The sequence below is a fragment of the Apodemus sylvaticus genome, chromosome 8 (genome assembly GCF_947179515.1).
Source record: "Apodemus sylvaticus chromosome 8, mApoSyl1.1, whole genome shotgun sequence".
NCBI classification, from domain to species: Eukaryota; Metazoa; Chordata; class Mammalia; order Rodentia; family Muridae; genus Apodemus; species Apodemus sylvaticus.
Genome location: NC_067479.1, coordinates 94,580,851 through 94,599,856, shown reverse-complemented (window position 1 = coordinate 94,599,856; position 19,006 = coordinate 94,580,851). Strand labels below are relative to the sequence as shown.

Below are 19,006 nucleotides of genomic sequence, written 5' to 3'. Positions count from 1 at the left end.
GAAAGGTCACAAAGTCACCATGTCAACCTCCCTGTCCCATCATAACCCTACAGTATTTTACCCCAAGGTAGGGGAAGGATACCCCAGAGCAGTTAGCTGCTTCCCAGGATCCTATACCCTGAATATATACCAGGTAGAGTGCCGCCTGGCTATAGATTAGAGGCAGTGATCCTCACCCCTAAATTCAGGCAGAGGTGGTGGGAAAAGAGTCCATGTGACTTTCCATAGTACCTCAAGTACTAGTTAAATTTCAGGGAGTCAAGAATATGACGACCCACAGTTCCTCCATGCCTTTTTTGGCATTCTTTCTGCTGCTTCTCCTGCTGCTTCCTCCCACTGTAAAGGGTAGGAGCATCCGATACAACAGTCCTGGCTGGAAACTATTTCACAGCCTAGGCAAGGGATTCAGAAGTCCCCACCAAAACCATATGGAAAAAATGAGGCAAAACATGCCCCAGGTTCAACCGGGAGACGATTGCCAAGGTGTTTTCGACCTCTACCTCATCCTGTGCTAGTGAAATTCCAAGAATATGACGACCCACAGTTCCTCCATGCCTTTTTTGGCATTCTTTCTGCTGCTTCTCCTGCTGCTTCCTCCCACTGTAAAGGGAGGAGCATCCGATACAACAGTCCTGGCTGGAAACTATTTCACAGCCTAGGCAAAGGATTCAGAAGTCCCCACCAAAACCAGATGGAACAAATGAGGCAGAACGTGCCCCAGGTTCAACCAACCAGGAGACGATTGCCAAGGTGTTTTCGACCTCTACCTCGTCCTGGACAAGTAAGTTACCTTCCTGCGCTGTCCCTAGATATTCCTTGGGCATCACTGGTTGGTCATACTTTGCAGACAGGCTAGGTCATTGTAATCAGACCTCAGGAAGTAGGCGGCCTTCAAGGACTTATTGAATGCAGGGAGACCAACAGGCCTCCTGGATGGCTCTGTCCTCATTACCTAGACTTGGATCTGGTCATCATGACCCTCAGGCCTACGGACTGCTGGGAAGTACCTTTTAACTCCTGCCAACTACCCACAGACGGACTCTACAGAGGTCACCCCTGACCCTGTGGGCACTCTCCCAGCCTTGCTGTCCAGAGTAGCCTTTGTTTATGGCCACAAGGGTGAAGCTTCTTTCTCCCAACTCGAACCCTGTGAAGATCCTGTTTTCCCCCCAGTGTGGTAGGCAAGCTGAAATGGCTTTTAGACCCCTCTTAGCTGTCAAGGGAGGGAATGGGAACTGGGACATGAACCTCAGAGGGCCTCAGAGCTTCTGTCACTGTCCCATCTAAGTATCCAAAGTTCTTGGCATACAGAAATTTGTAGTGTGCTCTAAATTTCTATAAACTGGAAATCACATTTGCCCTGATCTCCTGACTTTAGCCATTTGGCTTGTCTGTATTTTTCTCTTATTTTCATGCATGTATGACATGTATTTTTATCATTTCATTACTAGTTATCCCCCTATTAATTCCCTTCTCCGTTAATCTCCCTTCCCACATCTATGTCTGTTTGCTTCATAATGACTCCGTGAGTCCTTGAGACCTCACAGTCCCAGTAGATGAAACTGTTTAGCTACCTTCTGTTCACTACTGGCCCTGATGAAAGTCACCTCTCCTCATGCTTTACCATGGTCTGCAGCAGTAACAAGGGAGCAGGTTGCTTAAAAAAAAAACTGATGAAAGACTGGAAGACTAGGGAGGCTAACACTACCCTCCCTGCCTGCCTGACAAAGCTGTGTCACACCTTAACATATATCTCCTTTGTCTTCAGATCCGGCAGTGTGGGAGACAACTGGATCCACATTTACTCTTTTGTAGAGGGTTTGGTGAAGAAATTCACAAAGTATGGCTTCTTCTGACTGTAGTCTCCTCTGGGCTTCAAGGGAGTATCCCTCTGACAGAGAGAGAGAGAGAGAGAGAGAGCGTAGACCCAGGCTGATGTGCTAACAGTTGGGGGCACAGTGTGGTGATAGACACTTAGTACAGGATGTTCAGGCCAGAGGAGTGGATTGGGGAGCTTGCTGGGGAAAGACAAAGAAAAAGGCAAAACCTCTCAGAGAAAAGTTTCAGGGTCTTAGAGAAACCGTGATGTGACCTGAGTCCTCAAGGTGAGAAACTGAATGGGGTCAGGTGTAATTAAAAACCACAGTTCTTATCAGACACAACTTAAGAGAAGCATCCATGGCTCACAAGTTCAGAAGGTTTCAGTCCATCCTTCACAGGCATGGCAAGAGAGGCATGTAGCCAAGGCTATTCACACCATGATACACCAAGAAGAAAGTAAACAGTAGGGACAGGGGCCGGGCTACAACTATTAATGGTCTGCCCTTGATCTTCTTCAAGCATCTAGCACCATCTAAATATTCAACAGCTACACAAAAGAGTGTCACCAGATGGAGAACAAAGGCTCAACATGAGATTGTGAGGGATGTTTCCAATTCAAACTATAGCAGTTAACTTCTGTAAATGAGTGATCCCCTAGACTGGGGAGTCAAGATAACGCAGGAAAGGCTAGAAGAGGAGGACCATGGGTGGGTTGGGGACAAAGTCATAGTAGACCTCATGCTAAGCCAAGGGGATCTGATTTCCTACTCTAACTCATAGTGAGACAGGAAGGGGAGGTATGTATGTGAAGGGCTTCTCAGAGAGAGACAGAGACAGAGACAGAGACAGAGAGACAGAGAGAAACAGAGACAGACAGACAGAGAGAGAGAGAGAGACAGAGAGAGAGAGAGAGAGAGAGAGAGAGAGAGAGAGAGAGAGAGAGAGAGAGAGAATAATCTTGAGTTGGAATGTGAAGAAAGGTGTCTGTGATGGTTTGTATATGCTTGGCCCAGGGAGTGGCACTATTAGATATGGCCTTGTTGGAGTAGGTGTGTCACTGTGCATGTAGGCTTGAGACCCTCACCCTAGCTGCCTGGATGTCAGTCTTCCACCAGCAGCCTTCAGATGAAGATGTAGAACTCTCAGCTCCTCCTGCATCATGCCTGCCTAGATGCTGCCATGCTCCCACCTTGATGATAATGGACTGAAACTCTGAACTTGTAAGCCAGCCCCAGTTAAATGTTGTCCTTATAAGAGTTTCCTTGGTCATGGTGTCTGTTCACAGCAGTCAAACCCCAACAAAGACAGTAGCTACAGATGCAAAGAATTTGATATCAGGGTCCAGGGATGAGGACGCCCCCACTGGAGAGTATGGGAGCCTCTTTGCTTATTCAGATGTAAGCACGTGTGTGTGTGTGTGTGTGTGTGTATACATATACATATACATATACATATACATATATATATATATATATATATATATATATATATATATGAAAAAGGAAAAGGGTCAGAGGGTGGGGAATAGAAGAGAGATGAAGTATGGGATGAATCAGGGTTGTCCTACCACTCTTCTGTGGACCTGTGGGTCCATGTGTTTATCCATGGGCTTTAGAATCCTTTGCCAAATTGGCCTTAAGTCCTTACCTCTGAATGTCCTCCATGCATCAGAGATGGGGTGGGGGCAGGGACTTGGTGCTTGCCTGCTCCCTGGCAGGCTGATCTTGTATGTTGGCTTCTCAGTGGTTTTGCTTTGTCTCCAGCCCTAACCTGCGGCTCTCCATCATAACCTACTCGACAGAGGCTGAGGTTATCCTGCCACTCACCTCGGACAGGTAGGCAGGTATTCCTCTGAATCCTGAAGATAGCCTAGTGTCCAGGGATCTTGAGGAAACAAGAGGACTTGTAGAGACCTCTGGCATCTCTTAGCATTGCCCTTACTAGAGAGCTCATGTACCCAAATTGATCCCCAGCCTTAGTTTACTAGCAGCCTTGAGCCTGTACTTAAGCAGAATGGACCTGATGCTTCTAGAAGCTCTCCACTCCTGAATCTTACCTATGTCCTGTCTAGAATAACAGATGGGACACAGGTGAGCTATGTATGTTAGTACCTTTAGAATAATGGCCTGTGCATAGTCTTCTATGAACAAGATGTTCTCTGCTTGGAAAAGTGGAGCAGGGAAACGGTTGGGAAATCCCAAGGGAAGTAGCGGAGTATGGGGGCGGGGCACATCGGACCTTGTGATCATAAGTAAGGAAGCTTCACCACGGGTCATGAGTCACCTTTACTGAGTCACCATACAGGAAGGTATGGGAACAGGTAGCCATAAAGAGATAGCTCAGAACTACTATGCCAAGAATCCCAGAGGTATGAAGCTGGGGATTTTGACTGAGAGGGAGGGAAGGTCAACTTTGGGTGCTCTTCCAGAGATTCCATCCAGAGTTAGAGAAATGGAAAGAAGAGTGGGACATCTAGGTTTGGGGTGTCTGAGTGTATGAAAAACCTCTGTCCTCTGTCCTAGAGAAAAAGCAGGAGCAGAGAGTTAAGGGAGACCAGTCAGCCTCAAAGAGGAGACTAGAGTCTCTAAATTTATGGACATAAATAGCACCCCAGGTCCATCTGGGAGGTAGGGCAGGGGAAGAGACTGTCTCTCCAGAGTCCAGGTAAGGCATGGCTTAGTGTAATCTCGTGGCTTGGTTTTGGAGAGACTTGATTAGATTCGAGTGGCAGAGAGAATTCCTGAGGGTGACTCTGGCAGGGAGTTCAGCAGAGCTGCAGAGCATAGGAGAGGCTCGGCAGGGCAAGGGGTTGTCCTGGGCTGAGGGGAGGAATTGAGTCTGGGCCGGGGTGGAGGGTTGAGATAGACACTGTAGAAGATGGTTGGCTAGGCCAATCAGGATAGATTCTAGGGCCAGAGAGAGGGGTAGATGCTGAGATGGGAGAAGGCTATGGGCAGGGCAGAGAGAAAGAGGTAGGCTGTACATAGGGTGAGCTGGACTGGGCTGTGCTGGCCAACGGAGGAGGGCAGAACTGGAGTGAGAAATCCCTGGTTTGACCCCCACTGGGCATGCTGAACATTATCATGTCATCTTTTAGTGATGTATACCTGGGCCAGGCATGCATAGGGCCCTCAAAGCTCAACCCTGGCATGTCCTCTCTGTTCCCCAACAGGAAGCCGCCTTTGAGTTGATTGTGAATCACCTTGCTATGCCTGCTTAACCTTCTCACATCAGATTATTCTGAACCTCATATACCCACCTATCTTGTCCTAGAATGACCATCAGGCCCCACCCTGCTCCCCTCAGTGTGTTCTGTCTGTTTTAATAACACTGGACAGGCCATATTGCTTCTAGCCTAGAGAGCAACACAGATGCCTTATGGACAGTCCTGAAGGCCTGACTCTCTGTGGAATCCATGGTTGGGCTCATATCTAAGTAGTTTGGCCGTTGCCTTTGGCAGACTAGAGGGAAGGGAGTCAAGCCAGAGCCCTGTGACAGTGGGAATAGGTACTGGTCAGTAACACAGCAGGCTTGCATGGCCCCTTCAGCCCTACCCAGTGAAGAACAGACTGCCCAGAAGGAGAGTGACTTTGGCATTACTTTGCCCATTTAGAATGTGGACACCCCCCTCAGAATCCATAGTTTAAATGCGTATTCCAAGCTGTTCTCCAAGGAGTTAACAGGCAAGGTCTCTGACCAAATCTCCAAGGTCTGGGTAACCCATAATGTAAACGAACTCAAAGAAAATTGAACCTTCCCCTGGGTCCCATCAAGGTCAGAGAAAGGTCCAACTCAGAAAGGAAAGACGATGCCTCTTATCTGGTGACCTCCCTAAGTCAGGGGTCTGCACAGTGAGCGAGGCCACAGGATGACTGGGAGACATCTTGCTGCTGTCGATAGCCCCCCATGCCACCTTTCTTTTTTATTCTCTCTAGAAACAAAATCAATAAGGGCCTTCTCGTGCTTAAGAACATAGAGCCTCTGGGGTTAACGCATATGCAGAAAGGACTGAAAAAGGTACAGACACCTACAGCGGGCCCTGCCTAGAAGACCTCTGGGGTCATCTCACTGTGTCACCATTGCTATTTTGTTTTTGTATTTGTTTGTTTTCATTTTTTCCACCAGGCAAATGAACAGATCCGAAGAACCAACTTGCGAGGTGAGCTGTCTTTCCCTTCAGCGAGGCGGAGCCCACGGAGTCCAGTTCCCTGCTGGGTCTATGTGCAGATCTTGGACCTCTTCAAGTCTGACTGTTGAAACCAGTGCTCCTCTCCCTGCACAGCAGGCCCCTCTGAACACAGCACCCCACTCTGTGCTTCTGAGCATGCTTCTGAGGCAGCCGGATGCTGCGTGTGGTCACCTGTAGGCTGTGTTCTCACTGGTCCTTGGCCCACAGATATGCTTGCCAACAGAACCAAGAGAGCCTGAGAGGCTAACAGACTGAGAAGCCTGGGCCTGGACGCCAGGGCTCAGTTTTCCTCTGGCTCTCAAGTCTTCTCTCTATCTCTTACTTTTTTTGGTCAGCTTCCTAAGCCCATGAATCAACCATGCCCAGTCAAGATCTGTGTCCCTGTGGATTACAGGCCTTTAGTACATGTCTAGAATATGTAGAATCCAGTGGGGAAATTTGATGAGATGTCATTGGGTGTCCTGCCTAAGGCTTTCTGAAGTGTGGTCTTTCAGTGAGCAAGAAGGTAGATTATATTAACTAGATGCCTAGTTAATATAATGAGAGTTATATGTTATTATGCTGAGTGTCATCACATGACGTTCACACGCTGAATTCCTAACATCTAAGCCTATCTCCCCAAGGCTGCTTATCTGTATGGTTATATCTTAGCTGAAGTTCAGGTCTAGTCTTTAACAGATGTCTCTGATTTGAGGGTTAGGATCCTGGAGGAGACTCTCCAGTCACAAGGCAGATCAAGGTGGCATCTCTCCAGATGTGCAGAGCAAAGCATTTGCTCTTGGTCTCTGCTTATATACTTTCCAGTGGGTATCATGGGTTCTAGGACTGTGTCTGGTTGTCTTAGGTGAGTGATGTCACAGAGTTCTGGTTATCAGGTGCATCCTTGGGTATGGTGGGAATCCTAAGCTATTTTTTACATGTCTAAAAGGCAATTTTATTATACTCATGACAGGCCTTGACTTTCTGGGCTTCCTGTTCCTACTAACTTGTTCCCAAGGATGTATAAAACACTGGCCCCAGACTCTACCTGTCTCACTAGGGCATCCTCAGTAAGGAAGGCCTTCCTTGTCCCCTCACCTGCCCAGGGAGAGACTGGGCTTATGGCTCAATAACTAGACTGCCCTTAGGACAGAGGTTCATAGCACAGGGAGGAGAGGAGAGGCCAGGTCTGCTGGTAGGGTTCCAAATATCTGTAGACTAGCTAGTAAAGAAAGCCTTCTTTTCACTCTAAGACCAAGGGTAAGGAACAAGCAGCCTTACCACAGAGGACCATGCTGAATCTGCAGCCTCAACCACTAGGCAAGCCCTAGGGTCTTTCCCTCCCAGCCCACCCACTTGTTTCTTCTGTAGGCCGCAAAGTCAACAGTGTGATTATTGCTCTGACTGACGGGCTATTACTACTGAAGCCATATGTTGACACGATAGAAGAGGTGAGTCCAGTCCACAGGGATCAGCGCTTTGCCTCTGGTGTTTGGGGATTTATTTTCAGTGCCTTTCTTTCTTTTCAGGCCAAAAGAGCCCGAAAAATGGGAGCAATCATTTACACCGTGGGTGTTTTTATGTATAGCAAACAACAGGTACTTCAGACCCAGTGACCAAGTGCAGTGCCCCTGAGTATCCTAGATGGTAAAGCCCTCTTTACAATACCAAGAGGGTAGGATGCTCACCTACCCAAAGGTTAAAATTAAGTAAGCAAACCCCTTACACTGAATGGGCCAGAGAGTTTCCCATTCCTTAAGGCTGGGCTCTAAATGAAAGCCAGCGAGTGCACTGGTATCACCACAGCTCCAGGGCAACAGTTCCTGTCACAAGTCTGGGAACCTGTTATGTCACAATTCTAGTTCCTCACACTGAGGTTCGAGCCAATTATTTTTCTCCTATCACAGTTGGTGAATATTGCAGGCGACCCAAATCACTGTTTTGGAGTCGATGAAGGGTTCGCTGCTCTGGAGAAAGTTATAGACCCAGTGAGTACGTGGGGCATGGAAGACTGAGGAAACACTGCCTGCATCCCCTGAGGCCTACCTCAGCTTACTTCCAATTCCTGTACTGAAATACTGTCTGTGCAGCCTACCTTCGTGTGTGCTAAAGGTAAGGACAGAGACAGAGAGGTCCTGGGCAGGTGGCAGAGCTCAGAAATACAAGCACATGTGTGTGTGTGTGTGTTGTAATGTGCACAAGTGCGTGCATGTGTGAGGCGTGCACTGAACACACAGCCTGTGTGTGGTATCTCCATGGTGTGGGTGGAAGATGTGACCTGTGTTTTTTGACAACTAATATTGATAATCCACTTGACAAAGTCTAAAATTACCTAGAAAGCAAACCTCTTAGAGTGACCGTGAGCAAGTGAGCAAGTTTCTAGACTGGCTTCATTGAAGGGGGAAAACCCACTCTAAATACAGGCGGCCTAAGCCAATGACTGGAGGTCCCACTCTGAGTAGACAAAAAGAAAAGCCGTCTGCCAGCATCCATCTCTCTTTCTCCTCATGGCTATGGAATAAGATAAGCAAAAACCTCAAGCTTCTGACAAAATGACTTCTCCCAGTCCACGACGGACTGAACTCTTAAAACTGCCAACTGAAATAAGCCCTTCCTTTGAGTTTATTTTGACTGGCAGCAACAAGAAAAAGTAATACAGAAAACTGGTATCAGGAGTAAGACTGTTACAGAATCGTGTCATTCTTGAGCCTTTGAAGATCGTTGGTAGGAAAGAAAATGAGCCAAGGTTTGGAACTTTAAGACAGAAAAGCTGAAAATGCTCTGAGCAGAGCTTAAGGGGTTGTTGAAAGGACTTTCAGCACCAGGATGAAAGGGCTTAAAAGGAGAGTATAGGGGGTTAGATGAGTGTGGCTAGGCGGCGTGGGGGAAGGTGTCCAGGCAGGCCCTTGCCTGGGCACCTCTGCCCTTGAGGGACCACACACACACAGACATGATATAGAATAGAGTTTATTCAGAGTAGGGGATGGGAGTTAGTGGGAGAGAGAGAGAGAGAGAGAGAGAATAGAGAGAGTGAGAGAGTGGAGGCTGGCCATGACCATGTGGAGGGGGGAAGAGCCCCAGGGGCAGAGAGGTGAGAGAGTGTGGGAGAGCAGAGAGCAAAGAGGGAGAGGAGAGGCAAGTAGCCCCTCTTATAGTGGGCCAGATCTCTGGGGCGGGGCATACCTGGCTATTGCCAGGTAGGTGTGGGGTGGAGCTTAGACAAAACCCCAACAGTTGTTCTAGGAAAAGTTTGGGAAACCAGTGTGTCAAGGGAAATGTTTACAGTGGAGGCCTAGGAGTCCATGGGGAACCTGGGTAGAGGCCACTCATGGTGTGTTCTGACAGGAACTCTGGCCATATTGTGCTTGTGTCTCAAGAGCTTGAGTGAAGCTGTGTTCAAACTCCAAGGACTAAACTATTTGACAGCAGAAATCTCAAGACAAAAAATAGCACCCAGTGAGTGTCATGGTAATGTCTCACTATTAACCAGGACTGCAAAAGAGATTCACGGGAACAAAAAAGATAAGAAAAAAATGTGGTATTTGACAAGATGGGGGAGGATTTTAAGGTTGTAAAACAGCTAGTAAAGAGAAAACACCATTGAGAATTGTTTAAAGTCCTTAGCATCCTTTAGCATCTTTAAAGAGAAATCCTCTCAGAACAAGGACAACAGGAAAGGGACCCTGAGGGCAAGATACCACCAGCACCAGCACCACCACCAACACCACCACCACCACCACCACCTATAAACTGGTTCACCTTTTGAAATGCAAATTTTTAAAAAGAGCTTGAACTCAGAAGAGATTACCAATTCAAAAAGAACTTTCTAGGGAAGTGTTTTCTCAGATTCAGCAACCAAGACCTATAGATGCCACTACAGCTTTGTCCCAAAGGGAACTCAACTTCATCCCAAGCTGACAGCAGAACTTGACAGTGTCATTCACATGGCACTGGTTTTGTGGACACGCAAGATGCAGGATTGAGGTAACAAGGACTTTTGAGAGGTCCTTAGGCCACCCAATTTGTAGCAGGATCAGAGTACCAGAGAGAAGAGACCCTAATAGGTCTTTGTTTGAAGCTTATGTCATAATGGAGACCCCAGCACCTTAGAGATGTTAGAACCACGGGGCATCCATTGAAGAAAGCTGCAGGAATACGGTGGAGCTACCCAAAGAGAAGCTATGTGTGCTGGAGGAATCAGAGGCTGCCTGCTGAAAGGGTAAGCCCTTTGAACCCAATGGTTCCAGTCAGAGTTGACACAGGCTGGATTTCCATGATGGCCTGTACCCTGGAACTGTGAATCAAAATAACCCCTTCTTTCCTAAGTTGCTTGTTTGAGACACTTTGGTACAGTAATGAGAAAGTAATTAATACATTTATACACTGTTTGAGGGCAGTCTGTGCCCATGCATTTCTATGCAGAAATGTGTGTGGGTAGGAAATTTGGATTGTGTGTGCATGTGCATGTTGGTGACATAAATGGTACACACGTGTATGAGGAATATATGTGTGCGCATAATATTTTTTATAGTATAAGTATGGAAAATTAACTTGGAGTAGTTTGTATCAAGTGTATGTCCTCTGTGTGCTGCATATGTTTTGTAAGTGGATTTAAAAAAAGGAGATGACTGCTCCTAGATATGGTGGTGGAGAAAGTTTATTGTAGATAAAAGGGAAAGCACAGTCAGAGGCAGGGACATCTGGGAGAGTCCAGAGCGATCATGACCAGGCTGAGCTGGGCCATCTGAGGGAAGAGGAGAGGGCCAGACCAAGAGCCAGGAAGGCAAAGGGCAGAGAAAGGGCCGAGTAACCAAAATGGTTGGATTACATAGGGAAGGGCATCTGGGGGAAGGGCAGCCCAGCCCCTGGGCTGGAGAAGTTTAGAGGAAGGGGCTATGTTAAATAGGCACCTCATTTTTTGTCCTGGGTTTGAGACCTAACAGTAGGTAGAAAAATCTAAATGCAACAGTTCTATGGTAAGGTTTATACGTATGTATGTAATGTGTCTTGGGAGAATATTATGGGAAGGAGGTACATGTGTGGTTTAATATGAGGGACGTGAATATTTATAGTATAAGTGGTGTTTGTGGGCTGCCTGGTAGAGGTGTCTTGTGCGTGGTAAGTGAGCTTTGGTGGATATATGTGAACCATGCATGTGTAAATGTGTGGTATATGTGACATGATAGGACCCTGGGAGGGCTGCGGAGGGAGTGGCTCAAGCAGGCATGGGGGGAGAAAGTCTGATATGTAATTGTGCTTGGTATGTTGGTGTGGGGTTCTGAGGTGTGGAGTATTATGGTGTGGAGGGTAGATACTGTGTATATACCACATGATGTATTTATATGGCATGTGCTACATGTATGAGTCTTAATGTAGTATGTGGTGTGTAGTATATATTTATGGGATTTGTGACATGCATTTATGTTATCTGGTATATCAGAGTAGTATATGTGATATCTGTGGTATTTTTACAACTGTGAGTATGGAATAAATCATGTGTGTTGCTTTGTGTAGGGCATAGAATATGTCCATTTGTAAGTACGTATGTGATAGTAAAGAACTTGGTGTGTGTGTGTGTGTGTTATACATGATATATGTGATTAAATATGTAATATTTCTAAAGGGAACATGGTGTTTGGGTGTTTATATGTTATGGTTACATATGCCTTAGGCAGCATACATGCACATGTAGTTTATAATATGTATTATAGTTAGTATGTGTGTGGAACACAGTACATATAATATGTGCATATGATGTATGTGCATCTATGATGGTGCTGGGGGGGGTGAGCATGTATGGAGTGGCTGTGCTTTAGGTATAGTATCATGTACGCATGGAAGGCACACACTGTGATAACATTGGGATGTGCATGCAGTTACTACCTATTTATCTCAAAACAAAAGGTGTCATTATAAGGCTAAGAAGAGTGGGGGATCATGTCCACAGGTGAAAATGAACCCTTGAGCACAGTGGGCATCTATGTTGCTCCTGGAAACAAGAGGAAACACCTATGCCTGGAAAAGATACCCACAAAGATAGCCTTGCTTACTTCACCGCAGCATTGTCATGGCCAACACCTGACCTCCAGGACCAGAACTGACAAGAACAACCTCCATCTATCACAAGGTCCCTGCATCAGTGTGCCAAAGACACGCACGTTTGGTTCCGAGGGAAGGATGTCTTGCTTTGCCAGTACCTGCATACAGACTTGTCCTGAGTTGCTAGAACTTTGCACTCTACAGGAAGCCCTGAGCCTCTGTCTCCCACTGGGAACAGCTAGGTCTTCTTCTGCCTGCCAGCTCAGGCAGCTAAGTCCTGGCCTCCATTGTTTTCAGTGGGAGCCCAAGGCCCCGGGCTTGAGATGACAGGGCCGTGCTCACATTGAGCTGTGTTCCCCTCAGCATCTATGTGAGGCAAAGTGGCGCCACGTATGTGGGAGCTGCAGTGTGCTCTTCGGTGGACAGAAATAAGTTGGGGCATTAGGTTGGCGGGTGTAGCATCTAGAGGCTGGTAGACATTACAGGCAGAAGCTGGTCCTCATATTTGCATCCTAGTCATTGGCTCTAGGCTGCTCCTGCCCCTCCCCATGTCCCCATGTGGAAGACTCCGAAGCCTGCTGTGTTGACGGGTGAAGGGAGGCATGCTTCTGGGTTAAAGACAAAAGCAAAATCACCCAGGCCTCGGTGTCTAGACAACTGAGACAAAGCCCAGGTAAAACACGAGCTGTCACTCTTCCCTCGCTGGGGCTGAAGCAAGGCGACAAGCGCCTGCAGACATTAGCTTAGCCACTGACCTGTTAAACTGTGGAATACCTGCCAACTGTCCAAGTACTAACCAGGTCTGTCACCCACAAAAAAAAAAACCCTAAAGAATCAACTAAGCTGGGCCCATAGCGGCTCACAGAGATGGAACCGCCAACCAGGGAGCATGTGTGGGACATAACCTAGGCATCCCACACATATGTCATAGTTGGGCAGCTGGATCTTTATGGTGGGACTCCTAAAGCAGGAGCAGGGACTGTCGGGGACTCTGCTGCCTGCCTTTGGATCCCTTTCCCCTGACTGGACTGCCTTGTCTAGCTACAGCAGGAGAAGGTGAGCCAGGTCTTACTGCAACTTGATATGACACGGCTGGTTGATACTCACGGGAGGCCTCCTCTTTTCTGAAGAGAAATGGAGAAGGAATAGATGGGGCATGGGTGGGGGCTAGAGGAGTGAACGGATAGGAAAATGCAGTTGGGAAGGTAATTAATTAAAAATAATTGCAAAATCAAAAATTTTAATTGTATCTACTGTGGACTCAGAGGCAACTTCATTAAAGCAGTTTTTCATAGTTAGAAGTAAAGGAGGAGGAGAAAGAAGAGGAGGAAGAGGAGGAGGAGGAGGAGGAGGAGACCCGTCACTTCCAGGGAATCCTAAGGCTTCCTGTACCTCCAAATGAAGCAGAATTAGCTGTTGGCTTGAAATCGCACCAAAGTCAACCTGTGTGCTATGGAGTCTGGGGAGGAACCTTGTAAAGAGAGTCCTTAATCAACTACCCTAAGGCACTGAAAGGCATGGGGGACAGGAATGAATGAGACCCGGGCCGCAAGGTAGCCTTGCAAGCAAATGAGGACAGGGTGGAGGAGTCCTGCCTGCAGAACCTCCTGTCAGCTGTCCTCTCTGTGTCCTTTCTATATTGGTGTCAGCGTCAGGGAACTGCTCCTCTGATGTTAGAAGACCTTGCTAATCCCCAGAGTGATGGGGAAGATGAGAATGAAGAAGAAGGTGCTGGCCTCTGGCCCTGTGTCTGAGACCGTCCAGCTCCTGGGAGGGACTCTCTAAGGTGTCAGGGACTGGACCTGTTCTCTCTGTCCCAGTCCCAGCTCCTGAGGTCTGTATTTCCACACCATAGATCACAGGGGGAAAAATGATATTCTTCATTCTCAATGGTACCACAGGTAGGGAACTAGCCCCTCCCTTGTGCAAAGGAGGCCCTAGCTGTGCTACCGTGCCCGTGTTGATTAAGGAGTGCATGAGGTCTCAGAGCAGGAAGGTTTCAGCTGAGCTGGTCTAGCTTGGAACAGTCTGGGACTCTCTTGTGGACTTTGGACTTGTTGGGTCAGGGATCACAGTAAGGCTATGCAAGCCCCCTCCGGCTACATTAGCACAGAAGTGCAGTGACAGCAGATGCGGATTTGCCTCCTCTACAAGTCCCATGGGTGATGGTTCAGACACTGGGGCTCTTTCGTAAAGGCACCTGAGAATTCCATCTTCAGGGCAGCCTTCTGTGAAAGGTGAGACTAGGGAGAACCCTGCTCCCTGCTCTTCCTCGCCCCAACGAGTCTATGTTGTTCTTGCAGACACCTACCAAGTAAATGTTAACGGACATGGGTTTAACAACACAAACGACGTAAAGCAAGTTATTTGCAGATTCACGTTCAATGACGCCAGAGTCGTTGGTAAGTAGCCCCTTGGTACCTCTGGGGTGCACTATTACCACACGGGACCATTTCCCTAAGTCAGCCAAGCCTACTGCCTTTGCTGACCATGTTCAACAGGTATGGGGAGCTAAAGGCAGCATAGGCCAAGGAAAAGGACTAAGCAGCCGGCCTAGCTGTTTTCCCTTTATACAAGCATGGGGGAATAATAAACCCTTCAGTTCCCAAGGGCTTCTAGAGGCTGGCACGATGCTGGCCTGACCCCTGCAGCATCCATTTAGCCTGTCTTCTTGAGAGCTGAATACCAGGACCTAGAGTCTACAGAGCAGCATTCCCAGACTAAGTGTGGGAAGCCATTAGAGACCCTCACTTTGGCTGACAGGGAAAAGGCCCTGAGAAAAGCAAACAAGAGCTTCTCCCGTGGGCATCGGTTTAGCCATTGTCTCTAGATAACTGCAGAATGGTCCTGCCTGCATCATCACCCGCCAACTCAGATAATTGCGGTGGAAGGAAGTCCTGAGATAACTGAGGCAAGCTCCAGCCTATGCAAACACCTGTTGTCTCCACCGGAGGACCCTTATCTCTTCCTGCTGAAACTGCTAAGATTGCCCTTCCTTCGTCTTTGCCTTGAGGCATGTCCCTCCTGAAAGCCTTAAAACCTGTGTACCCCAGAACAATAAACGAGGCCTCGACAATTGAACCCCTCTCTGCCTGGCCTCGTTCTTTCTCTCCCCCCCTTCTTGACCCTCAGGTAGCACCCCTTCGGAACCCTGGAATAACTGACCCGCGGGACGGGTTACAGTGGCGCCCGAACAGGGACCCGAAGCATGGTCAACTACCGGATGACGGAGAAGAAACCCCGGGAAGAAGATTCAAGGACCCCACAGACCCTGCATCGCTGCAGGGGCAGGTGAGTGACCAAACATTGTCGTCCGATTGTCATGGGGAAGCAACTATCGAAAGAAGCTTGTTTTATAGGAGAAATCAAGCAAACACTCAGGGAGAGAGGAATAAGAGTTAAGAAAAAGGATTTAATTAAGTTCTTTTGCTTTCTTGATAAAAAAATGCCCTTGGTTGATTTTATGTGGACCTGACATTCACCCGCTAACGTGGAATAGGGTTGGTAAGGAGATTAATAAGCTTTTGAAAACAGGTGAACCAGTGTCTGATGCATTCCTTAGCTACTGGGGCCTTATACGGGACATAATAATAGATGCTGAAAATGGAGGAGAAAGCGCCCATCTGTTAGCTGTTGCTGGCGACTTTCTGCAAGCCTCAAGACCGCCATCACGTAAAAGCAAAGGCGGCTCTCCATGTCCCTCTGTGATTGTAGAGATGCCCGAGGACACAGAGGACCCTCCTCCAAAGATTACACACTCACTGGAGGAGCCCAAAATTCCTAGAAGTATATTTAAAAACAAGCGCAGCCCACAACGTTCCTTAGACCTGAAATTGGACCCAACCTCCGAAGTTGAGTTAGAGGAGGAAGTTGCCAGGTACTTAGAGGAGAGGTACGGTGACGGAGCCCGAGAACCTCGAGTCTTTTTCACACAAAGACCCGGATTCACTCGGCCCCCGCCTTACCTACCTCCGATGCCATCAGCTCCCCTTATGTCTTTGCCGGCCTCGGTGGTTGATGAAATAACCCAAACAAAGGCTGCTCTCGAGGCGCAAATTACTGGGCTCAAGCAGGTCTTACAATTGCAGCAAGAATTAGGAGGCCTTTCTCTAGAAATTCAGAACTTACAAGAAACCATGAGAAAAGGACAGAATCCCCTGAATAAGCAGCCGTCCGGCCCTTTAAAGAAACATCAGTCTAAACTGACCTTCCCAGTCATGACCAGGGCACGCGTCAGACAAACCAGAAATGAATCCGAGCCAGATAGGAAGAGACAGTGATGAGGACCAAGAAACTGAGGAAGAGCAGGACTATGATGAGGTTGCTGAGGATTCTGGGGGAGAAGAATCTGACCAAGGGGACTATGAGACCTCGCGTCCCGTGTACAAAAAACTCAAATTCAAGAGTATTAAGGAACTGCATTCGGCTGTAAAAAACTACGGCATGAACACACCCTTTACTCTGTCCATACTAGAAGGGCTCGCAGGGTCTGGATATTTAACACCTGGAGAATGGATTAAGGTAGTGCAGTCCGTCCTGAGCAGAGGACAATACTTAACTTGGAAATCAGAATTCATTGACAAAGCAGAAAACCTTGCTGCCGGAAATAGAAAGAATCCTTTAAGTAAAACTGCCTCCTGGACAGCAGATAAGCTATGTGGGAGGGGTGCATTCACCTCCAAGGAAAAACAACGAGGGCTGTCGCCTGGCATCCTTGGACAGACAGCGCAAGCCACCTAGTCTGCTTGGAGAGCGGTCCCCGCCTCAGGGACAGTTACTACCCCTCTAACTAAAATAATTCAGGGACCCCAGGAGCCTTATGCTCAATTTGTGGGGAGATTGCAAGAAGCGGCAGAAAGGATCTTAGGTCCGAATGAGAGTGAAGGGCTCCTAGTTAAGCAGCTAGCCCTTGAGAACGCCAACCCGGCGTACAGAGCCGTGCTATGAGGCAAAACCAAGGACCTAGATATCTCAGGAATGATTAAACTCTGTGGTGATGTAGATCCCTTTTCACTTCAGATATCCAAATCCATCAACATGGCTATCAGAGCCGCCTTTCATAAGATAGGAGACTCTAGCCGACCAAAGAGCAAGAAATGCTTTCGATGCGGACAGACTGGTCATTTTGCTAGGGAATGTGGCTCCCCTGGGCAGGCTCCCGATCCTGCCCTCGGCCAAGGGGCTATAAGACCTGCCCCGCCAGGAATCTGTCCCCGATGCAAGAGAGGCAGGCACTGGGCTAACGAATGCCGCTCTAAGATTGATGTTCATGGACAAACCTTTACTGCGGTCTCGGGAAACGGGCCGAGGGCCCCATATCGGGGCCCTTACTTTCAGGCCACAGCACACCCCCAGATACTAGAGCAGACACCAATGATGGCACCCTATCTAGGGCTACAGCAGGGAGCGCTGGACTGGACCTCTGTTCATCCACCACCCGGGTTATAACCCCCGAGGAAGGGACTGTTATTATAGAATCTGGAAAGTTTGGGCCCCCACCTTCTGGAATGTTTTTTCTGATCATTGGACGAGCTTCAAGCTCCCTTCAAGGCCTCATCATACTCCCTTCTATAACAGATGCTGACTATTCAGGAGAGATCAAGTGTCTTGCCACCGCCACGAGGGGTCCATTAACACTCAGGGCTGGGCCCACTACTGTCTGCACCCAGAAGTTAACAATCAGAAAACCACAATTGCAGACCTTAAATGATTTTCAAAAACTTTTAGGTGATATTAATTGGCTCAGACCATATCTTAAGCTGACCACGGGTGATCTTAAACCTATCTTTGGCATTCTAAAGGGCAACGCTGATCCTCTTTCCCCTAGAATATTGACCCCAGAGGCTAAGAGCTCTTTACAGCTAGTGGAGAAGGCTATTAGCCAACAATTTATAGGATATTTTGACCCATCCAAAAATCTTTTTTTGATTATTTTTACAACAACATTTACACCAACTGGCCTTCTGTGGCAGGATGGGCAGCCACTTATGTGGGTTCACCTACCAGCCACTCACCCTAAGATACTCCCTACTTACCCTTCACTAGTCTGCCAGGCCATATTTCTGGGGCTCAAAAAAGCTATCCGATATTTTGGCCGCGATCCAGAGATAATCATCTCACCCTATTCACAAGAGCAGCTTGCCTGGCTACAACAGAGAGATGATGACTGGACTGTTTTATTATCCAGCTATCAAGAGAAGTTTGATACCCACCTACCGGGGGATAAATTATTACAATTTCTTCATAACACCCCTTTTGTTTTCCCGATAATTACGCGATTAAAACCTATAAGAGATGCCCTAACTGTCTTTATAGGCAGGTCCAAAAATGGAAGGGCTTCCTTTGTCATTGGAAATCAGGCCTCTCATATTAACACGCCCTATGCCTCTGCTCAATTAGTGGAATTGCAAGGCGCCCTTGAGGTATTTAAAACAATTAATACAAGTTTTAATCTTTATTCAGATAGCCATTATGTGGTCAGAGCCCTCCAAGTTCTTGAAGTTGTCCCCATTATACAGCCCTTCTCGTTGTTTTTTGAGATACAACAACACATAAGGGCTAGAACAAACCCATTCTTTGCAGGACACATAAGGGCCCATACAAACCTACCTGGCTCTCTTGCTAAGGGAAACGATTTGGCTGATAAAGCTACCCGCTTAATAGCATTGGCCTCCCTTACCGATTCACTTCGAGAGGCTCAGATGGCTCATTCCCTTCATCACCTGAATGCTCAAACGTTAAGACTTAAATATAAAATAACCCAAGAACAGGCTCGACAAATTGTAAAGAGTTGCAAAAACTGCCTAACATTGCTTCCTGAGCCGCATCTAGGAGTTAATCCCAGGGGCCTTGTCCCCGGAGAACTTTGGCAAATGGATGTTACTCATGTTCCCTCCTTTGGAAAACTTAAATTTGTGCATGTGACCGTTGACACCTTTAGTGGATTTTTATGCGCCTCTGCCCAAATGGGAGAGGCCA

The 19,006-nt window shown here is 47.6% G+C and overlaps 2 protein-coding genes across 10 annotated transcripts in view; one reads left to right on the top strand and one right to left on the bottom strand.

Annotated features, from left to right (window-relative positions):
- Nek4 (NIMA related kinase 4) overlaps positions 1-19,006 on the bottom strand; it is a 63,379-nt gene that overhangs the window by 9,060 nt on the left and 35,313 nt on the right. The window lies entirely within an intron of this gene.
- LOC127690568 (anthrax toxin receptor-like) lies at positions 1,486-15,109 on the top strand. 4 transcript variants are annotated; one of them, XM_052190007.1, is made up of 10 exons: positions 1,486-1,840; positions 3,585-3,656; positions 5,757-5,838; positions 5,947-5,980; positions 7,361-7,587; positions 7,897-7,977; positions 8,080-8,101; positions 11,937-12,116; positions 14,332-14,430; positions 14,859-15,109. In XM_052190007.1, exons 1-10 carry the CDS (start codon positions 1,557-1,559, stop codon positions 14,927-14,929), a joined length of 1,152 nt encoding a protein of 383 aa, XP_052045967.1. In that variant the 5' UTR covers positions 1,486-1,556; the 3' UTR covers positions 14,930-15,109. The 4 variants fall into 4 exon arrangements, with proteins under 4 accessions (XP_052045967.1, XP_052045969.1, XP_052045968.1 ...); XM_052190009.1 differs by having other exon boundaries at positions 14,846-15,109; XM_052190008.1 differs by lacking the exons at positions 14,332-14,430; positions 14,859-15,109 and having other exon boundaries at positions 7,361-7,440; positions 7,519-7,587; positions 11,937-13,347.

Coding starts and splice junctions, on each gene's coding strand:
- LOC127690568 (XM_052190006.1), top strand. CDS start 1,557: ATGAAACTGTTTAGCTACCTTCTGTTCACTACTGGCCCTGATGAAAGT. Junction 5,981..7,360: donor CCGAAGAACCAACTTGCGAG/GTGAGCTGTCTT, acceptor TTTCTTCTGTAG/GCCGCAAAGTCAACAGTGTG. Junction 7,978..8,079: donor TGGAGAAAGTTATAGACCCA/GTGAGTACGTGG, acceptor CTGTCTGTGCAG/CCTACCTTCGTGTGTGCTAA.